Source organism: Leuresthes tenuis, unplaced genomic scaffold (assembly GCF_036924035.1).
Source record: "Leuresthes tenuis unplaced genomic scaffold, fLeuTen1.0.hap1 SCAF_10, whole genome shotgun sequence".
Lineage (NCBI taxonomy): Eukaryota > Metazoa > Chordata > Actinopteri > Atheriniformes > Atherinopsidae > Leuresthes > Leuresthes tenuis.
In genome coordinates, this window is record NW_027325364.1 from 14,568,445 (window position 1) to 14,589,432 (window position 20,988).

At 42.2% G+C, this 20,988-nt stretch overlaps 1 protein-coding gene and 1 non-coding gene across 2 annotated transcripts; one reads left to right on the forward strand and one right to left on the reverse strand.

Moving 5' to 3' along the window:
• Window positions 1–24: 24 nt before the first annotated feature.
• On the reverse strand, window positions 25–20,860 carry invs (inversin). Its single transcript, XM_072394327.1, has 19 exons — window positions 20,775–20,860; window positions 20,106–20,274; window positions 14,475–14,574; window positions 13,894–14,060; window positions 12,497–12,670; window positions 11,728–11,895; window positions 11,448–11,628; window positions 10,799–10,908; window positions 10,266–10,437; window positions 9,202–9,357; window positions 8,936–9,057; window positions 7,703–7,810; window positions 7,476–7,582; window positions 7,168–7,377; window positions 5,381–5,592; window positions 4,574–5,159; window positions 3,846–3,997; window positions 785–871; window positions 25–709 (listed from the first exon to the last, which is right to left on the reverse strand). Exons 2-19 carry the CDS (start codon window positions 20,154–20,156, stop codon window positions 594–596), a joined length of 2,979 nt encoding a protein of 992 aa, XP_072250428.1. The 5' UTR covers window positions 20,157–20,274; window positions 20,775–20,860; the 3' UTR covers window positions 25–593.
• Window positions 1,027–1,099, forward strand: trnat-ugu (transfer RNA threonine (anticodon UGU)). Its single transcript has one exon. It is a non-coding gene; the product is annotated as a tRNA-Thr (tRNA).
• Window positions 20,861–20,988: the final 128 nt, after the last annotated feature.

The following is a 20,988-nucleotide window of genomic DNA, read 5'->3' on the forward strand; positions in this document are numbered from 1 at the left end:
AAAAAAAAAATCAAAGTGCAATCCTTTTTTTAAAAACTTTTATTTTATTTTTCTTTAAAATACATTTAAACGACAAAACGGTAAAGTATAAATTTATGAAATTGCACAAAAGGATTTTTTTTTGTGTGTGCAAATGAAATTGAAAAAGGCCATATTTAAGAAATGCATTTCTTTTGAGAGGGAATGCACTTAAACTGACTGATGTGCACAGAGAGAATGAGCGCACACACGCGTGTGTGTGTGTCTGTCGGCGGCTGCAGGTGCGCTCTCTGTATGACCGGCTGTTGATGGACTACCTCATTCTCCACAACGGGAGGAAAGGTTATCTTGGTGTGTGTGTGTGTGTGAGAGCTATGGAGAACAAGGGAGATGGAGTGTGTATGCGTTTCTACCACAATGCATGAAAGGTTATCTTTTACGCACGCCATTTCAGTAGACTTAACCCAACCCTGTGAGGTCATGTCTCTGATGTCATGGCTTAATTTTAGAACCATTGGCACATTGAGCAAACATTGTGTAAAGTAATTCTATAACACTGCCAGCCAGCTGAGAAAACATCAAAGAATATGAGGAGTGTGTTCGTGGGTGTGTGCTCAATGTTTCCCTCGGCCTCTTGTCCCTTGGCCTGCGCTGTGAGGTCTCAGGTGATAGGAGTAACGCTTGGCTTGATTCGTGGTGTCAGTCAGGTGCACGCGGTCCAAACCGCTCACTGGAAAGCAAGAACATAAAATTACCTTTCAGAAACCGCATCTCAATAAAGGAGTGAGTGCATACACACACTTACACTGGCTCAGGGTGCGTAGAGGAATGTCCATGAGCAGCTGAGACTGCGACCCCCGAAATGAACGCCCTCGTCTGGCCATTGAGTTGCCTGAGGGACAGTATGCAAAAAAGTGTTGAATTGCATGAATTGAGATTTCTAGTCGCATAATGTTAACAGTGCTGAATTCAGTCAGCTTCATATTTACTCAATGACTGTAGAACCACACCTATCAGTTCTGCCATGTTTAATTACGGTGCTAAATTGGCCCTATAGCTCAGTGGTTAGAGCACTGGTCTTGTAAACCAGGGGTCGCGAGTTCAATTCTCGCTGGGGCCTTGGATATGCTTTTGCATATGTTTTTGGCCTTTAATGGTAGAAAACAAGCACGTAAATAACTTTTAAAAGCTTATCGCAGATAGCAGACACTCAGGTGTTTCAGGAAAGGCGCTTCAACAGATTCATGTAAATTTAGTTCTTCGTGGTTAAAGTTATAGATCTTAATTGTTTTTTGGCAACTAGTTTAATCTTTGCCACTCATATGTAGAAAGTTCAGTTTGTGTAATTGTATGTAATGTTTGAACTGCAGTTATTTTAGGTATTTTTTACCAAGTGTGACAATACAGATGGATGAACACAATGTATTTTAGAAATAAGATACTTCAACAGGCTAATTCAGAGTGACCTGCTACATGCTTGTGTGTCAAATGTCTCTCTGCTTAATGGAAATAAGAGGATGGAGTGAGAAAATAAGTCTCATCAACGTGTGTGAGGTATCGTGTGGGGGTTTGTGTGTTCAGCAGATAGCCCTTCGCAGTTGTCTGACATTCCCCCTGACAGCTCTGAACTTTTCACAGTGCCAGGACTGTCAGATAGAGAGAAGGAGAGAAAGAGGGAGACGAGGTGAGAAGAGGGAGGGGAAAACCACGTCAGAAGGTAGGGTTGGAGCGAGAATTCTTTCAGTCTGTCTGCGAGTGAAAGAGGGCACGTGCCCTTGTGCGTTTTGGCACAGCAAGGTCTCTGCCTGTCCCCCCATCATCACCTGGTGATGTGTTATGAAGGTCAGGTCTGTCTGTCTGTGCAGTGAAACCATGTCAGTGGTTTTGCACAGGAAACCAGACTGATACCATTTAGATATGGGAACTGAAGCATAACCCAAACATTTACACAATTTCTTGTACACCAGAATCTTTCACTAAGTATCCATTCCTGATTTGGCAGCTTTTTCCTTAAATTTCTGTTTCAGATCCTTTTTTTTTTTTCAACGATACAGATGCAAAAGTATCAGGAGAAGTTGAGACTGACACTTGCATATGATCAAGTACTACAGTTAACTTGCTGACAGAACATTGCCTTCTTTGACTCCCACAAAAGCAGCAGAATTAATACAAAACTCTGGCAACTTATTATTTACATCTTTTGACATGCCATTTTGATTTCATGTAAGAAACTCAATGCTTCTATACAGAGAATATGTGAGCTGCTGCACCTACAGAGCTGTCCAAAATTGAGATTTTCCCAGCGTATCAAACTGAGTTTAAAGATTTGGAGCAGCAGCAGTAATGGTTGCAGTATTGGCACTGCAGCTAGTACAAGAATCATATGTGGAGTCCCCCAAGGTTCCATCCTGGGACCTCTTCTGTTTAACATCTACATGGTCCTGGCACAGATTATAAAAAAAAAAATATAGTAAACTACCATAGCTATGCAGATGACACAGATATATATATTACAATGTCACCAGGAGACCTAGGCCCTGTACTCAGGCCTAAATTTGGAAAAACACATTAAGGCAATAACAAAGTCAGCCTATTATCACCTTAAGAATATATCAAGGTTAAAAGTAAAATCTGATGTCTCAGCAGGACCTGGAAAACTAGTCCATGCATTCATCTTTAGTAGACTTCATTATTGTAATAGCATCTTTACAGGACTACATAAAAAGTCAGTTAGACAACTGCAGCTCATTCAGAACTCAGCTGCTCGAGTCCTCACTAAGACCAAAAAAGTGGACCACATCAGTCCAGCTCTGAGGTCTTTACACTGGCTGCCTGTCCATCAGAGGAAAGTTCTGATGCTGGTCTATAAAGCTCTGAATGGTCTAGGGCCAAAATACATCGGTGACCTCCTGACCCAGTATGAACCTCTCAGACCCCTCAGGTCACCTGGATCCGTTTTTTTTTTAACATTTCCCAGAGTCAGAACCAGATATGGAGATCTATGCTCCACATGTCTGGAACAAACTCCCAGAAAGCCTCAAATCAGCTGAAACACTGTGTATTTAACTCCAGGTTGAAGACCTCTATTTTCTGCTGCATTTGGATAAAGCTCAAAAATAAGCTTGTTTCAAAACATAAAATTTTTTTAACTACTGATTTGATCTTTCATATATATCATTTTATTAAATTTTTATTCAATCTCACCTTGTCGTTGAAATGTGCTATACAAACAAACTTGCCTTGCTTAGTATTAATCACTAAGTAAGTTGTTATATGTTGTCATATACTGTCTTATATGACATCATTCATTTAAAAAAATAAAAGCTTTTCTCAGCATATCCACCAATCAACCCCAACATTATAGCTATTCACTAATATTGAGGAGGATATCATCAAACTATGGACTCCACCAGACTGATGAAGTGATCTGGCACCAAGCTGTCATTAGCAGATCCTTTTAGTCCTGTAAGCTGTGAGGTGGAGCCTCCATGGATTGGACTTGTTTGTCGAGCACCTTCTACAGATGTTCTTTGCCAACCTGGAGTGAATCCAAAGTATTTCTTCTGAAGACCACAGAGAGCTTAATATATCTTGATGACAAAACAAACTTCAATATCAAAGAAATCATCAGAACCTACATGTTTGCGGTTTAGATAAAATGCAGGGGAGAACATGCAAACTCCACACAGAGAGGCCCCAGCTGGGATTTGAACCTGGAACCCTCTTAAGGCAACAGTGCTAACCACCACAGTCCTGAGCTGAAGATGTGGTGGGACTACTTTAGTTTTAATAAATATATAATGATACAAATTGATAAAAAATAGAAAACTGAAAAGGGGGTCTGAGCAGTACCAAAGTTCTCTTACCATAAATGCTTTGTAGCACGGAGCTTTTACTTGGTGCCGGTTTGACAAGTTGAGCTCTGTTTTCCATTTTCCTCCTGTTATGAGCGGGGTTTGATTCACCTGACTCCACCTCTTCAAGGGCCCTCACTTCTCTCCCTCTCTGTGCGCAGAACCTGCAGACACACATCCATGCACACGCACGCACGCACGCACTCCGCTCAATAAAAAAAAATCTCAGACAGCGTTCAAAGGCTTAAAAGCTGGCAAGTCCTCACACTGATGCTCACTAAGCGTAAACAAAGTAAACAGTTTATTCAAGGCACTTAATAAGCGGCATGTAAACATTATAATTGTAAAGCTGTGCAGAAACAGTGGGCCTCCTGTGGTGGACTGGCAGCCTCTAAGAGAAACACAGTGATTGTAAGAGGGAGCAAAAAGTAAGAGAAGCTGCTGGTAGCTATTAAAGCAGCAAAGCTGAACTTTTAGCCTCTTGTTAAACTGGTATGAAAGTTCTTGATTATAGCCTTTCTGTCCCCTGCCTCTCTGTCTCACCCCTCTCCCACACCCCCTCACCCACCCACTGCTCCAGTGTTGATGGCATCCAGAACGAAGATAGGGGGTGTTGCAGGAGGGATTGCATGTACATGGGAGAGGCCACATTTGGGCACCACATGTCAGCCACAGTCACAAAAACTCCAGCCACTGAGCGCCCTTGAAACGCAAACATTTTCACGAACATACAGACTCACCTGTGCCAGGCTCGCTGGATGATGCGTGCGGCCTCACTCCTCTTCCTGCGCAGCTCTTTGTCATACTCCCTCTGTGTGCGTGTTGACATTGCTGCATGTGTGCCAGACTGGGTTTTTCTAGAGGGCCTTTTGTGATCTAAAGCTGAATTGCTACTTAATGAGACAGCGTGAGTTTGATCTTTGACAGTGGCCTTCTCTGATGTCTGCTCCCTGTGGGTTCTGTGCTTTTGTGGAAAGGTTTGGTCATCAGTCTTGCTGGAGGCAGTCTGTACACTCGTGTGAGTGTGTCTCTTTTTCAGGGGGATGCATTCTCTTGTTCTGGCCTCATTTTGGTCCATTATGGAAATGGGTGTGGAAGGAGTGGATTTGTTTGAGGTGGACTTTTCACCGACTTTGGACACAGTGGGAGGTGTGTGTTTTAGGCTGGGTGGCTCTTTGCAGCTGGCAGGAGAGAGAAGTTCCTTCAGCCTTGTGGTCTGGGAAGCATCGGGCCCAGTATCACTGCTCACATGACAGTTTTGGCTGAAAGCTGCAGGGACCTCATGTCGCTCAGCCGCATTACTTCTGGAGAACCTGCTCTTTTGGGCTGGTGGGGTAGAGACAAAGGTCCTTTCAATATTTAACCGATTCAATGAAAAATAAAATCACATTTTATGAAAATGAACAAGATACTGAACAGTCTTTTTAGTCCTTTGTGTTAGAAGTCATTTTAAAATTTAATTTGAGACTCTTAAGAATGTTTTTGTTAATTATTATCATTCACACTTAAGACTACCAGCTGTAACATTACTTTAAGCACTCATATACCTTTTTGTTTCTCCTCTTTGCTCTTTTTGCGTTCAGCTTTGGACAATTTCTTTGTTTCCACCATTGAATCATTCATGGTTAAGTCTTCTATAATGTTCACTAAAGAGAGCTTTTCCTGCTCTGCTCTTCCCAATGCAACCCTTCGCTTCTCTGCAGTGGCCACTGAAACCTGCTGTACAGCCTCTCTTCTCCGCTGCTCTTCTTCCCGCTTCCTGAACACAGAAAAATTGCTACTACAGTAGTAGTTATGGCATGTGATTTTCTATTAACTCCCCCCCACAAGAACAGCTGATGTCTGGTCAGAAAATCTAATTTAAGGAGTTCAAATTTGTGGACATTTTTAAAAATAGCTTTGATTGTAAGCTGTGTTGGCATTGATAGATTTAAGCTAATGCACACTGTGATATGAGAACTGATGCAGCCACCGCTATGTATGGTGAATACCTCGTATTTATGTTTTCAAACACACCTCTGCTTTTTTGTTGCCAAGTAACTATAACTTATTATAACTACAATAAGATTGTCTTTCTTAAGGCTTTTTCTCCTTTTGTCTTCTTCAATATGCAGCAAACTTCAGTTGAGCTTGAAGATATCAGTGTTTCTTTCTTCAACAGCAGCTTATCAGTCCATAATCAAAGTAGAACTTGTTTGACAGCTGAAAGTAACATGAAGTCCTAGAAGCTTCCAGTTCATGGTGGACACAAGTCTAGGCAGTTTCTGGGTTGTTCATGAGCATCCAAACCAATTCCCTCTCTCAACACCATAAGGGCTATGGTGGCAAAGATAAACTACAAGCTGCAGTCAACAGTGATCATGAACAGAAAGTTAAGATGCTTTGGCAAGTTCAAAGACATGCTGCAGCTTTTAACACCACTGAGTAATAATCAAGGTGGGTTTGTGTTTTTGACTCTTTGTTAATATCACAAAACCTGAAATCTATAAAAACTCGAGCACCAAATTCTCTCCTTTCTTTTTCTATTGAAGATGTATGCTCTACAATCCTTGTACTTCAGAGACAAGACAGTACAAAGATATCTAAATTCTAGAACTGTCATGGCATTCATGTGCATAATACGTGTATGTGAACATCCAACCGAGAATGTGTATCGCAAAACAATCTGGCGTGCAATACAGGAAATATGTGATAGAATATTTTGGGCACTTGGCTAGAAAAAAAATATCACCTAAAATATCTACATTTCAACAAAACTTTTTTCTTAGGTGTTCCATGAAAACTCGACGTCAAAGCTCATCAAGAAAAGCAAATTTATCTAACGGAAGCCTTTAAAAGAAAATGAAGGTGAGACTGGAGAGCAAATGACAAAAGAAGAACAAGCCAGAGGAAAACGACAGAGGGAAGATGCATGTGTGTACAGATGACAGAAATAAAGATGGATACTGAAATAGTGTGACTGTTTCTACATGGGTGAGAGGAGGGAGACAGAGACTGATGATGAAGACAACAACGAGTATGAGAGACAGAGATGAAAAATGTAAATTACAAAAGGCACTGTGTGGCAACACAGAACTTTCCTCCCGAGTGAAAGACTGTGTTGCATTCAGCTCTCCATAAAGCATCCCGACAGCACAGGTCACAAAATAATAAAAAACTTCTTCAGAAATAAGAAGGACGGTAAAGCGATATTGTCATGATTGCTTGTTGAGTTACAGCTTAACTAGCAATAGAAATATTGCTTCAAGGAAGTAAGAAACTGCAGCAAGGGTTTGGTGTTGAGGTGGAAAAGTATGCCTCAAACACAGCACTGTGTGGCTGGTTGTGCGCTCACTTGGCTGCATCCTTGCGCAGTTGCTCGTGTCGCATGAGGAGCTGCTTTCTCTCCTTGAAGGCCTTGCGGACGGTGTAGCCTTTGTACACGGCCTGGATGGAGGCAGCAGCGATGTCCTGGATGGCTGCTATAGACAGAGCTCCGTGCTCCAACATGAACTGAGTCACCTCGCTGTGCCCCCCAAGCAACGCATAATCCAGAGGAGTGTACCTGTGCAACACAAACAGGGTAGTTTATACATCTATTCCATGTTTGCCACCTCACCTCACATCTGCTGTCTTTAAAAAAAAACAAATCTCCATCCTCACCTCTCCTCAGTGTGCTCCATTTGATTGGGAAAGGCATTGTAACCCAGCAGCAGCTTCACAGCATCCAGATAGCCATTGTTACATGACCAGTGGAGAGCAGTCCGCCCCTGTGCTCCCATAGACAAAGACCACCAATCAGGTTGAATGTTTGAACCTGATTTGTGTGCAAAGATAACACGGGCAGATGTTTTGAGAGATTTCAAGAAAAGAAAGAAGCCATTTTTAACCTCCTTGTCCTGGATATTTGGATCAGCATTGTTCTCCATGAGAACTGCCATACAGGTGATGTAGCCACCGTACGCAGCGCATTGCAGTGGAGTCCGTCCTGCGTGGTCCTATAGGCGGATGATAAAAAAAATAAGAGGCTCAGGAGTGATTTTATGTTCCTGCTCATGTTTAGCTATGTTCACAGTCAACTATCCTTTAATTCGTTCTGTCCAGGCTGATGCAGGTTATTTAGTTGCTACTGACATGGACAAATGCACAAGTCAAAAGTCCTGTTGTAACTTTTGCTCTCTCTTAAATTTGTTGGGTACTGTGTGAGTAATAGTAGCAGATCAAATGTAGAGAACATTAAATATTAAAAGTAATATATTCAACTATTTCATGAAAAACATCTCATATTAGCTCATCTTGATTTTGAATGCAGCGTATGCCTCAAAATAGTCGGAGCAGGGGAAAAGAAAGGGAAAGTAAGGTGTACTACTCAGAAACAGCTGGAGGAACATGCTGCTACTAATTATGTTAATTGGCAACATGTTTTTAACACTGGGTATAAAATCTTTTTATACCTAATCTTACATAATCAACGATGATTGGATATAAAAAGAGCGCCCTATAGAGACCGAGTCTCTAAGAAGCAGCAGAAGGAGCAAAAAACTGCTTCTTCACAGCAAACTCAGAACAATGTTCCTCAACACCAAACTGTGGAAACGTTGCATGTCCTGTCATCATTGTACATAATACAAAAAGTTTTAAAATGTAAGCGAGCCAAAGTGTAAAACTGTTCTGAGGTCAGAGAAATCAAAATTTGAAATTCTTATTGGAAATCATGGACACTGGATCCTCCAGCCAGCCAGGCTTGTTATCAGCGCTCAGTTAATCTCTGATGGTCTCCTCACTTCCCAGAAGTTTGCAGACTGTTGTTAAGACAGTAGTGAACATGGACCTTTCCCAACGTTTTTGAGACACGTCGAGATGAACGAATAATCTTCATGAAATAGTAAAGAGCCTCACTTTCAGTGTTTGGCATGTTTTCTTTGTTCTATTGTATATAAAATACTGATTATGAGATTTGCAAATAATCACGTTCTGTTTGTATTTACATTTCAGACATCTAACTTTTTTGGAATTGAAATTTCATTACGACTCGACTGCTGGAGCCACATTAGGGATAAAAATAACAAAAATCTGAACTATTCTTTTATTGTTCTACGACCAAACATGATTGTCATGTGTACCTGTACATTGGGACTAATACCATTCTCCATCAGTATCTGGCAGACCTCAGCATTCCCTCCAAGAGCCGCCCAGTGTAGAGCAGTGTGACCATCTACGTCGACCAGGTCCACACGTGCGGAACCTTTAAAAAATTGTTCAGTTAATAAATAAATAAATAAAAACAATGCTGGAAAAGGCAAAACTGGCATTTTTGAGCAATTACTGTACACACACAGTCTGAGATTATCATTAATGCTCTCACATGGCAAAAGCTAATCACGCCCACCTTTGATGAGTGTTAGTATGACATCTCTGTATCCCACTTCACAGGCACGGAACAGTGGAGTATGTTTCATGACATCCAGAGAGTCAACCATAGCTCCCTTCTCCAGTAGCAGTTTCACTGTGCTCACATGGCCTGACAAAGAGGCCGCATGAAGCGCTGTTTTAAACACACACACACACATGCGAGATAAGAATATGAAGTCCTGAATCTAACTGGATAATAAACACCCTTAGGACAATTTCCCGTCCCGTGTCTACCCTATCTTTATTCCCTCATCCCCTCGACTGCAGCTCGTCTATGGGCTGTGGCTCAAGCCTGGTCAATGGAGGGTTAAAACAGATAGAAAAATTTAAAGAGGAGCAATGCACTTAATCCTCCTTGTGGATACCCCTCCCCCTTACTCAAGTCCCCAGACAGCACAGGCCAGAGTCAAGTGCATGGAAGTGATCTGGGCACCAGTCAGTTCCATTGCCCTTCACACTATCTCATTAGCATGACTCAATCCTTGCATGTTATTCATGCATAAACAATGAACGCCTGGTTGAGCAGAGAGTATATTGCCATGGAGATTATGTGTGTAAACAGCCCTGGGGGGTCACAGAGTGGCAGTAAGTCATGTGTGCCTGCATGTATGAGTGGGCGCAAGTCAAAGGGCAGTGCGGGCAGGGCTGGGAGTCTGTTCAGCAAGCTGGCAGTAATTTTGCTGACAGTATCACTTCCCTCCTTCCTCAATCTCGCCGGCTCTCTTCCACCTTAGGGGGAAATCCCCTGTGACATCATCATCAGCCATAGCCTAAAATAAGCAGCAGGCTACACACTGACGACAAGTAGGAAGATTTGTGTGAAAACAGTTAGAACACGAGAAAACAGTTAGAACACCAATGAGCATGAGTTAAAAGTCAAAGAAAACAAATATGTCTTCAGCTGTGAAACATCAATAGAGAGGGCACATTTAATTGACAATGAAAGGAAGAGTTAGGGTCACCATACGCTCAAATCATATGGAGGAGTGTGGGCCAGTGCAGTTTGGAGGAGCTTCAAAACTCTTTTTCTCAGGTTCTTACCGGTACCGCCGTACTTGTCGGCCATATTGATATCAATGTTAGGGATGAGGCTAAGCATGGTGCGGATGACATCATCACTGCCCTTCCCAGCGGCCCACATGAAGGCTGTTCGCCCCTCCAAATCGGGTTCGTCTTTTACGGATGGATGAGATAGAAACACACCAACTGTCTCCTTCATACACACACACACACACACACACACACACACAAATGATGGTGGCATTTTATTCGAGTCGATAGAACATTTTCAGATGAGAGGCAGCATAGAAACATTTTTCGAATTTTTTTAAACTAAAATTATAGCTGATCAATAATGAAATACCACCAAGTAAAAGTGCCAAGAATCTGTCAAATTATTGATGATGCCATTTACAGAACAATCAAGAAAGAAAATCTAAATTTGTCCTTTTAATCCCTACATTCTCAGAGAGAAACAGATCACATAGGACAAGACAACATTCATTTACCAGTTATACTGTATTTTGGACAAAGTATCCCAATACTGACTCATTGACTTTGTTTGTAAGACTCACAGCATTGTTGCTCTGAGCTCCGTAATGCAGTGGCGTCGCTCCTTGGCTGTCTGAGGGAATTGTGCCTGACGTGTTTCTCTCCAACAGCAGGTGGACGATTTTGGCATGGCCTGGTAATTGAATTTGTTCAAAAGGAGGACGTGAATGGTGACAGGCAGTGAAAATGATGAGGAGCTGGCTCAATTACAAAACCACCCCTTTGATAGAGAAAAGCAAAAATAAGTAGACACACATGTTTCAGATATACATTATTGGGTCAACTACGCACTGCATTTGAACATTTGTAGTATTACCACTGAACATAAATGACAGCTGTTGTTCATGGTATCGTCACTTGCCTGTGGCACTAGAGGATCACAACATCATCACTATTCATCCTTCTGAATCCCGCAAATGTGTCTCCAAAAATGTTGATAGTAATTCATCTATCAGTGGCTGAGATATTTACGTCTGGACCAAGCTTGGCGAGAAACTCAAAGGCAGACCCACAATACCATGCTACATAAAGCATAGTCATGTGTAACAACTTAGCAAACCAGTATTAAAAGAAAATACAGAATTTTGCGGTCTGGGAAGTAGGCATCGATCTGATGTAGGTTGAGTCTTGCAGGATTGCAGTTGGTCACATGTAGGATGTGTGTTCACTCACCCAGTAGAGCTGCCCAGTGCAGCGGTGTTCTGAAGAGGTTGTCATAAGCTGTCACATTACAGCCTTCATAAGATGTCAACACCTTCACAACTGCTTCGTTACCATCGGCAACGGCAAAGTGCAAGGGCGTCCGACCCTCATAGTCCTGCCAGTTCAACAGGGACTCGGTGGGAGCTGCTTCCTTTACATGCACACAAACAGACATGCAGACTGACGGGTAAGGATGGCATAGGATTTAGCTGACAAATTTAGCTGTGAGTGTGTGTGCTTTGGCATGTACCAGTATGCAACGAACAGTTTGTGTGGCGCTGGCCTCCTGACTGTGCGCAGCCCAGTGCAGAGGAATCTTGCCCTCGCTGTCTGGGATGCCTATGTTGGAATCATGTTTGATCAGAAGGCGGACGTGCTCTGGTCGGTTATAAAATGCTGACCAGTGAAGAGCAGTTTGCTGTGGATATTAAAGATTCAAAAGCAGAGACAAAGATAAATGAATGGAGCAGAAAATACAAGGAGCTGTTGTAACACCAGAGCTGAGGTTTCCACTTAAGTTGAAAAAAAATTACTCCACTTCGACATGACTGGGAAACATAAGGGAACGTGCTACACAAAGCTCATATTGAAGATCCAGCAGCGAGCAGAGATTCTAAGCCAGATACTGACTCCATGACGACTACTGAGCTATTCTGAGATTTGCTGAAACCACTGTCATCTGACATGATGATGCATATTGGATTATTACAAAACTAACTACTGATGTCAGATACACATCAGCTCCAACAGACAGAGGAGACAGTGTTTGTGGTCTTATCAGCAGAACACAGGACAAAGCCACAGATTGTTTGATCGTTTACAGTTGTGTGCGTGTGCCTCTCTAAGTTCATGTGTGTATGATTTAAGCTCTTACTGCTTCTAGCAAACTATCTTAAGTCAGTCAGTTATCTCTTTGCAGGTTATTGGTCAGACGCCCAGACTGGCTGCTTTTTGGCTGAATACTAATTATGGACAGTTGTAAAGACAAACAACGTTTGCGTGTGCCTGAATTATAGTACCTTGTTCTTATCCTGCGTATCAACTTCTCCAGGTCCGATATGTTTGAGTAGCAGAGCGAGGGCTTTGGGAGAGGGGTGTCGAGTGGCCAGGTGGAGTGGGGTCATTCCCTCTAAATCTTTCTGCAGCCAGTTGGCACGTCTGGACAGCAGCAGCTTCAGGAAACGCACATTCCCCTGCAACGCACAAGCAGGACAAACTATGCTGATCAGAATCTCAGAAATCAAAAATTCTCATCAACATTAGTCATGAACCAGTAGCAATGTCACACACACTCCCACACACACACACACACTCCTCAAGCTTTTAGTGGCGTCTGCTTCAATCCACAGGTCATCCATCTTCCTTCCCTCCTCCTGCCTCGCTACTCAGTGCTTGTGATGAGCTGTTAAACAGTAAACAGCGGCTGTGTCTCTGCCTGTCAGCCCCTCCACATCATCATCCTCACTTCTGGCCTCTTTAACCAACAGGCCCCTGGGTGATGTATTGTACGAAAGAGCTCACACAACGGCAGTGCATCCACCCAGGCATGGCCGAGCACACGTGTGTGAGTGTTTTGTATATTTGCCATTCTGAGACCACAAAGCCACAGTCTGACAGATCTATCTTGTGTGTGAGCATGCATCTTGACTGTGAGAGCGAGCGTGTGTGTTCGTGTGTGTGTGTTCTTGTCCTCTCTATTCTCAGTCCAATTAGATCAGTAATCCCTGGCCTCTCTCCCTGTCTCAGCCACTTATTGATCAGATGTCAAACAGACAGGGCTTCCCATCACTAGCATCCCCCAACACACACACACACACATGTACACACACTACATCTATGAGATGGATCCCAATAAGCTATTATGCTCTATCTCTCCTCCATGAAGTGACGGTCTTGTATCAGTTGCCACCAACAAATAACTGAGATGATTAAAGATATTATTAGTGCCACATCCCACGGATTTACAGCCAACCCTCTCCCTCTGGAGGTGCTCTCATTTATGCTGTGTCTTTGTGTCTTCCAAGTGAAAAACAACATCTTCTGCTGTGTTAAAATGCAATGAAACACAACATACTCCTCGTAGAATAATTCTTTATGGAATAGGGTGTGTGTAAATAAAACTCAGCTGCAATGCTGATGCATAATGGCTATAAATAAGTTGATATTGTCTGTTATAAGCCCTGTGGCCATGACTAGAACCACTAGGGGGCACTAGCTTTTCACAGGAGCTTGTGGACTGTACAGATTTCTGTCATTTAGCTTCAATTAGATTCAAGCGCAGGTTTCTTTTTTACACTTACCAATTCTTGTTGCTGATATATTCATAAACTTTATGACATAAAAAGGGTTGAAACATGAAAAGGTTTCTGTCTGCATGTGTGCCAGAGGACGTCTGTGTTTTTGTGGACATCCACACCTTCTGTGCAGCCAGGTGCAGAGCGGTTCTGTGGCTGTGGTCCGTCTTGTTGACCGAGGCTCCGGCCTTCAGCAGAATCTCTGCACAGTCCAGACGGTCGGCCAGAACACAATACATCAAAGGGGTGCGGCCGAATTGGTCTTCACGGTCTCTCAGAAAGGGCTCCGCTACACACACACACACACACACACACGCACACACACACACGCACACACATAAATGACTGTTTGAGGCTACTTGTTAATACTGGCCAGGATTTGGGTCAGTGTGTTGGATTCTTAGTCCAGCATATTAATGGAGATGAATATGGAATAAATGGCTTCAGTTTAATCAGAATTCTGATTTTTAAACTCAATCAATTTATTTGGCGCATTTGGGAGTCCGAATAAAATATTGTATCACATTTGTATTCCATGTCAGATTAAGAGTATGTTTTCAGCATTTTCATGATCAAATATCAACATTTTACACCATATTAATGTGTACTTTACCCTCTGCTCTCCCTCTCTGTTATGAAGCCAAAAGATTAAATGGATATGATGTGCTGTGATTCAAATGGTGAGGCTTAGTGTGCTACTGACCTGTGATGAGTTTGACGAGGGCACTTTTATCTCCATTGACAGCTGCTGCATGAACCTGGGAGCCCAGAGAGGCAGGTCTCGGACTAGATGTAACAGGATCCTGCAAAGAAAACAGACAGAGGGTTACAACTGAACCTAAAGCAACGTACACTTACTTATCAAGTGTTTAATGTGATATGTCTAGACAGTTTCCTGTCCATCTAACTTGCTCTAAGTACAGCCACCAGCTGAAGACAAATAGGCCATTCATAGTACTAGATTATATGCCATAAAATATTATTAAGATAGTCTAAATTGAGCAGGATAAACAGAGGCTGAGATGAGACAATAAATGTTATCTAACTTTTTCCAAGCTTCTTTCCAAGATCCAACTTGGTTTTTTTTCAACAGTAACAAAGTAACAAACCTTGAAATTAAGTGGTTATTTTCCCCTTTTTCCTGTAGTCAAAGTTAGATCAGAGGCACAGTGGAGTATATAATCAAAAATCTTTAAAAAAGCGGTCCCTACACCAGGGTGATGATAAGCACCTAAATCTCTGTTAGCTGTCAATCAGACAATAAAACATATCTTTTACAATAACACAGTAACAGAGCTAATGTATGCTGAAAGTAGGGAGTGGGTATGCATGCACACTTGTATGTGTATGCTGTGTATCTTCTCCTGCTGAGTGGGTTAAATCTCTTCCTGGCCCCACTTAACCAGAGCCCAGTGAAAGCTGGGTAATCTGCAGACAGGAAGCAGCTGGGGAGGAGGAGGAGCAGGAGGAGGAGGAGGAGGGGGGGACCCTGTGTGAGCATGTAAGAGGGGGGTCTCTCTTCATGTCTTATTCATGTCTCATTAATAGTGCAGCATGCCTGTCTGTGTTTGTGTGTGTGCAAGTATGAGTGCGTTGGATTCGGAGATGTGGGACGAGCCCTGCAGGGCACAACAGAGAAATCAATTATTGCCCCTAAACACATAAACGCTGGAGGCACAAACTCATGGCACAATCAGAGATTTCCTCAAGACATTTTCATCAACAGTGTCAGGAACAGATCTGGTTCAACAGTTAAGAAACTGTCATGTAAAGAGTGTTTTAAAATATAATACAGCTGATGGAAATGATTGATAAAGTGCACAAAGGTTGATTACTTTATTCACAGTCTTGAAAACCCTTAAATTGTAAGTCGATGAAGGGAGGCTTCTGGAGGGAGAAGGGAATACTCCGGTGTCCTCCATTCTTTTCCTTCATCCCCCTCTCCCTCCCCCGGTCACCTCATAAAGAGTGCTCCTGTAGACACTGCGTGCAGCATGGCAATTACCCATCATGCTCGCTGCTTTCTCACGCTCTGCCAAGTAGTAGCAGAGATTTAACACAGATTAGTTACAACATTTACAGCAACGAAAAGTCTATGTGTGTAAAAGATAGTGGGAGGGAAAGATAGTAGATGCCTCAATCTAAAGGTGTGTGTGTGTTTGTGTGAGTGTGCTTGGCACATGTGCCACGTCATGGGAAGCGATTTTCCGTGAGAGTTTTTACAGGCGCTTTACCAAAATTAACCACAAACTTTTCTAAGCATCTCTAATTAACAATGATTACTCAGTCAGTAATGCATACAGGCATGCATGCGCACGTACACGCATGGAGCCTGCAAATACTAATATTAAACACGTGCAGAAATAGCAGATATTTGGATATATTGGTGGCTCTTTAGAATTTGTGCTTTTAAACTACTGTTCCATAGAAAAGGGACCCAATCTGAGTGCCTCCGCTCAGTCTGAACTTTACTTTAGTTGATTTTTTTTTTATCCTTTTACATTTCCCCAAGTCAACTCGAAAGCCCATAACTGCTACAACAATAAAAACGTATTGATTATGAATAATAACGGATACAGAAAAAAAGTTGTTTTTTGACTAAACATTGGCATGAGAGACACGAGTCAATATATGAATCTTTCTGTGGGACATTCATAACGCCGCGAGTGGGCAGTAATAGTTTCATGAGAACCATGAGTGTTTTGGAAACACCCACCGTGAATCCAGATTTGGATAAAAAGCCTTTTGCGATGCAGTGTCTGAAATCAAACAAAGGAGGACTTAAAAACAACACAAATTCCTGTTGAGAGGTTTTGGGGCAGTCTCATTTAGCCATTCATGTGTGTTCCTCAGGGAGCTCTCCACTTGCTAATATGAAGACAATAACTCAGAGTAAACCATTGATCATGGGCTGAGGTCCAGACCAAGTGATTGTGCATCTGTATGAGTATTGATTCATGCTGATGCTGACATTATTTAGTCTTTATTCATATTCTGCCTCATGTCCAAGTATTTAAACACTCCCATGAAAGCTTTCAGCAACACTACAGGAGTGCGGCACACATGCACACTGCTGCCTCCTGGCAGACACACACACACAGGCATGCATACTGTAACCAACACTTCAATAGATGCTATTGAGACAAACAGGTAAAGAAACTGGGGGGTAAGTGTGTGTACATGTTTGTGCATGGCATGTTTGACTGAATGGTTCTCTAGCTGTCTGTCAATGTGAAGGTGTCTGCTTTTGACAGAAGACAGAACTGAGACATGCTGGGTAAGCAGAGGGGAACAGAGTCTGAGTCTGTGGCCTTTATTTCAATTCTGGACGAGCACACACGCACACACACACACAGACACACACAAAGTCATATCTTTTTATAGTGTATTCAGTTATGAGAGGCTGTTTAGGGTCATAGCCAACATGGGGCTTTTACAGGTGCCTGTACCACCTACATGTTCCTCAGTGTGCCTGAGCATGAGTGTCTCTGTGACTTAGACAGAAGATAGAAGCTACGGGGATCGGTCCCTGGGTTTTGACTGACAGTTAAAGAGGTAGGAGGAAGGATAATGTCAGTCCTTAGGGATGCCCAATCTGCAAAGCCCTATTTCTGGGGGACTCCCAAGTTCCCCAAAGACCAATGAGCTGGCCTCCTCAGCTGGGGGCTGAGCCCTGGGGCACAGCAGGGCCAATCAGCATGTGGGGAGAGGGCTGAGTGACATATAGATCTGCTAATTTACATCATTACCACAATGCATCCTGACAAATGAGCCCCCAGGGCGTCAGCCAATCACCTGGGAGAGTAATGCAATTAGGTGGGACCACAGCTGTCAATCTCACAGCCACAGGGGTCAGGTAGTGATGCCTGTGGCTAAAACACCCCTGCCTGCAACCTGTCTTTCACACACACCATCTATACATATACGAGTTGGGATGGAGCGCATGATTAGCCATGCAGATTTGTGCCAGATGTATGACTGTGTGTATGAGTGTGTGAGTGTGCACATATTAGAGGTTGGTTATCTATCCTCATCTTGAGGGTGGGTAGGGGTCAGACAGGGAGGTGTTGTGTGATTGCTCAAGGGACGCAAAGACTGGCGGGTGTCCACTGAGAACTTACACCTGAGTGCAATTGTGTGAATATTTGCATACATCTTGGTGCATTTGTGTGTGTGTTTACATTTGCCCATGTGTTGTAGCCCACCGGGGCATAGTGTTGTTAAGCACTGAGCCTGAGCTCAGTCACTATGACGGCAAAAGAGAGAAGAGGGTGGTAATATCGGGAGTGAAAACTGGCATGGAGGAACTGCATTTGACCGGTGTGGAAGTGGGCGTTGGTCTAAGTAGGTGCTGTGATATCATACTGGAGCAATTCACAAAGAAATTAGGATTCTGCCCAGCATGCCATTGATGTTTGTTTGTTGTGGTACATATGTGTCTAATAAATGCTGCTGTGCCTGGCAGACTATCAACTCTTTCATCTACCCGTAAATTGCTTCAAAACTGTGGAGAAAAGAGTGACTTTACGAAGAAACGACCACACAACCTCTGCAACAATGAGCAGAAAGAGTCCCTGTCCCTTTGTCTGTGTCTTTCGGCCACTGCTGCAGACGCTCTCAGAGTTAGAGGAGCTGTGTGTTTTGTGTCATCACATTATATCGCTAATGAGCCACCCTCAGGAGGGAGGGCAAGAGGGACGGTAAGGCAGACAGAAAAATAGAAATAGAGTGAAGAGAGGAGAGAGAACACGAAGGGGGAAGGAGACAGAGAGAGGACCTCGAGGACGTTTCTCCCCTCCATCCCTTTTTCCCTGCACCTCTGAGTCTAATTGGACTAAAACTGTGATCTAATTAAATGGCCAATTAAAGTGCAGAGAGCAATGTGCCCACCGGCGAATCAGAGTACAGGGACATAATCAGCTGGAAAAACAAACAAAAAAATCAATGGGAGCAATGCGAAAAGGAATACGATGGAGAAAACAGAAAAGGGAGGAGAGGATGGTCAGATGAAATCAGAGTTCTACATAGAATGGTGTAGGTGTGTGCTGCAATACACTGTAGTGTGTGAGGATGCTCCACATCAAAATTTCTTGTGACACAAAGTTAGCTTAATATCACTTTAGTTATGACTTTTGAGTTATTCAACAAATCGGCATTACGCTGGGTCTCACTTTTTTGTCTGTCCATATTAAGAAATAAAATAACAATGATTATTGATTAATCACTAAAGCGATTATTCACACACTTGTTAAGTCTTCCTTTTTATTAAATAATAATTACAATATATATTATTGTAAATTGAACATCTGAGTTTTGTGGTTATTGAGCTGAGAAGACAATCCAAGACTATTTATCGGACAGATTTTGGCATCATTTATTGTTTGTTATTAATATTTTTGATTTTATCTTACAGAGGTGGTTTAAGAATTTAATAATAATAATAATAATAATAAAAAATATATACAATACTAAAAATTACAGAAATTTTTCACATAAAAACCGCCTGAGCAACCCTTCATGTATGCGAATTGCTTCACTGACTCATTTATTTAATGTCACATCCAGTACAAATAACGATCTAGTTTTATCTTCAGTTACCATCTATTCAGTTTGGACTTTTAACCTGAAAAGTTTGTCCGAAGTTTGTCCGAACTCTGTCCTTTTTTCTTTTTTCGACAGATAAGACGTACCGTCAGAGGATCACAGCTATCATCAACTCTGCAGCTTTTAATGAAATTAGAGATGCAACATAATGCAGTACTGAGTAATAAATTTGTATTGGTCATCATTCTTCTTTTATTTTGATGAGAGTAATGAAAAAAAAGGACAAAAGAAATACTTAAGCGTTGCACGGTATGTCTTTGTCCCTTCAAATTGACAATAGCACCGCAACAAACACTGTAATAACAATTCAACAAATGACAATTTTTCACACACGTTGACTTACTTTATATCAATACTGATAACTATGGACACTGGTCCTTTTTTTCTTCACCACAGATATTCAGAAAGAGAAAGAGAAATCATCCTGACTCCATCTGTGAGTTGCTCACACACTGGGAACCCCCTATGGACAGCTTTAGTTCATAAAATATTAATGTTTGGATTCAATTCAACATTCCTCCCTAATCTCCTTAACAATTAGGTGGTTGCAACACACACAATTAGCTTTGTTACACGTAGTCTCAACAGCATTGACTCTCAAGAGATTATTACAAAACGGTGATACTGAAGTGACCAACAAATCCATATAATGACAACAAAAAATAAAACCTCTGAGAGTTACACATCAAATTAAATCGGTGTTGCTGCTCTCCAAGCACTGGTTTCTTACCATATCTGTGTTGAGGGGCACACTGCAACAGATGTTTCCCAGTTCTTGCATCCTCAGAGGGTGTGGATGCAGGTCCAGATCCCCCACCTGGCTTGATCCTGGCTCCTGCCAGGCCAGAGAAAGAGGCTCACTCACACACTGCGACCAACCCACCTGTTCATACAAATACCTGCCAGCATAACGCAGCTATTGTACTAAATTCAGACAGAGAGATGATGTCAGTGAGATATGATTCACATAATCTGATCTGGTGCAGCAATCTTTTGGTGAAGTTATACTTTTTGGTTCTGACTTGTTAAGCTTATACTCAAATGAACAACAATAAAACATACATGTTTTTCTCGATTTAGAAATAATGCTTTCAGTGTTGTTCATAAGGGTACCTAAACGCTTTTTTCCCCCCTCAACAAGTTTTGTTCTACACTGTATGCATTTCGTGAATAATAACTTTTTTTTAAAAACTCTACCCTTCTAACAGTGCTAGTTGCGCTGGTAAGAATTATTTTGGAGTATTACAAAAAGCTTCCATATGATGCAACTACCCAGTGTTTAGAGAAATCAGTTTCTCATAATCGTACTTTAGATCAAACAAGTATAACATTCGTGCTTTTGCAATTTGGCCTAAATGCAATCTCAGCTTATGCTTGTTATATCGCGTGTTATATTTACCCGAAGAATTCCTATTTTCTTAAACGATAATCTTCAGAAAGTTTTCTTCCCAGGCGTCCCGTTGGATCATCGCTGTAAATACTACAACTCCCGTTACAGTTCTAAAGCAAAACAAAAATGACCATGATTGTAGTTTTTCCCTGTGATAAAACGCTCGTCTCTGGCTGTGTTAAAAACTACATTACCCGAAAAGCTCAGGGACCACCTGGAAGTG

What these genes read in the sequence shown, in the direction of transcription:
- invs (XM_072394327.1), bottom strand. Translation starts at nt 20,156, where the DNA reads ATGCAAGAACTGGGAAACATCTGTTGCAGTGTGCCCCTCAACACAGAT. An exon ending in AAACTGTTCGTTGCATACTG is followed by an intron (nt 11,629 to 11,727) that starts GTACATGCCAAA and finishes GTGCATGTAAAG; the next exon opens with GAAGCAGCTCCCACCGAGTC. An exon ending in TCTACGCACCCTGAGCCAGT is followed by an intron (nt 710 to 784) that starts GTAAGTGTGTGT and finishes CTTGCTTTCCAG; the next exon opens with TGAGCGGTTTGGACCGCGTG.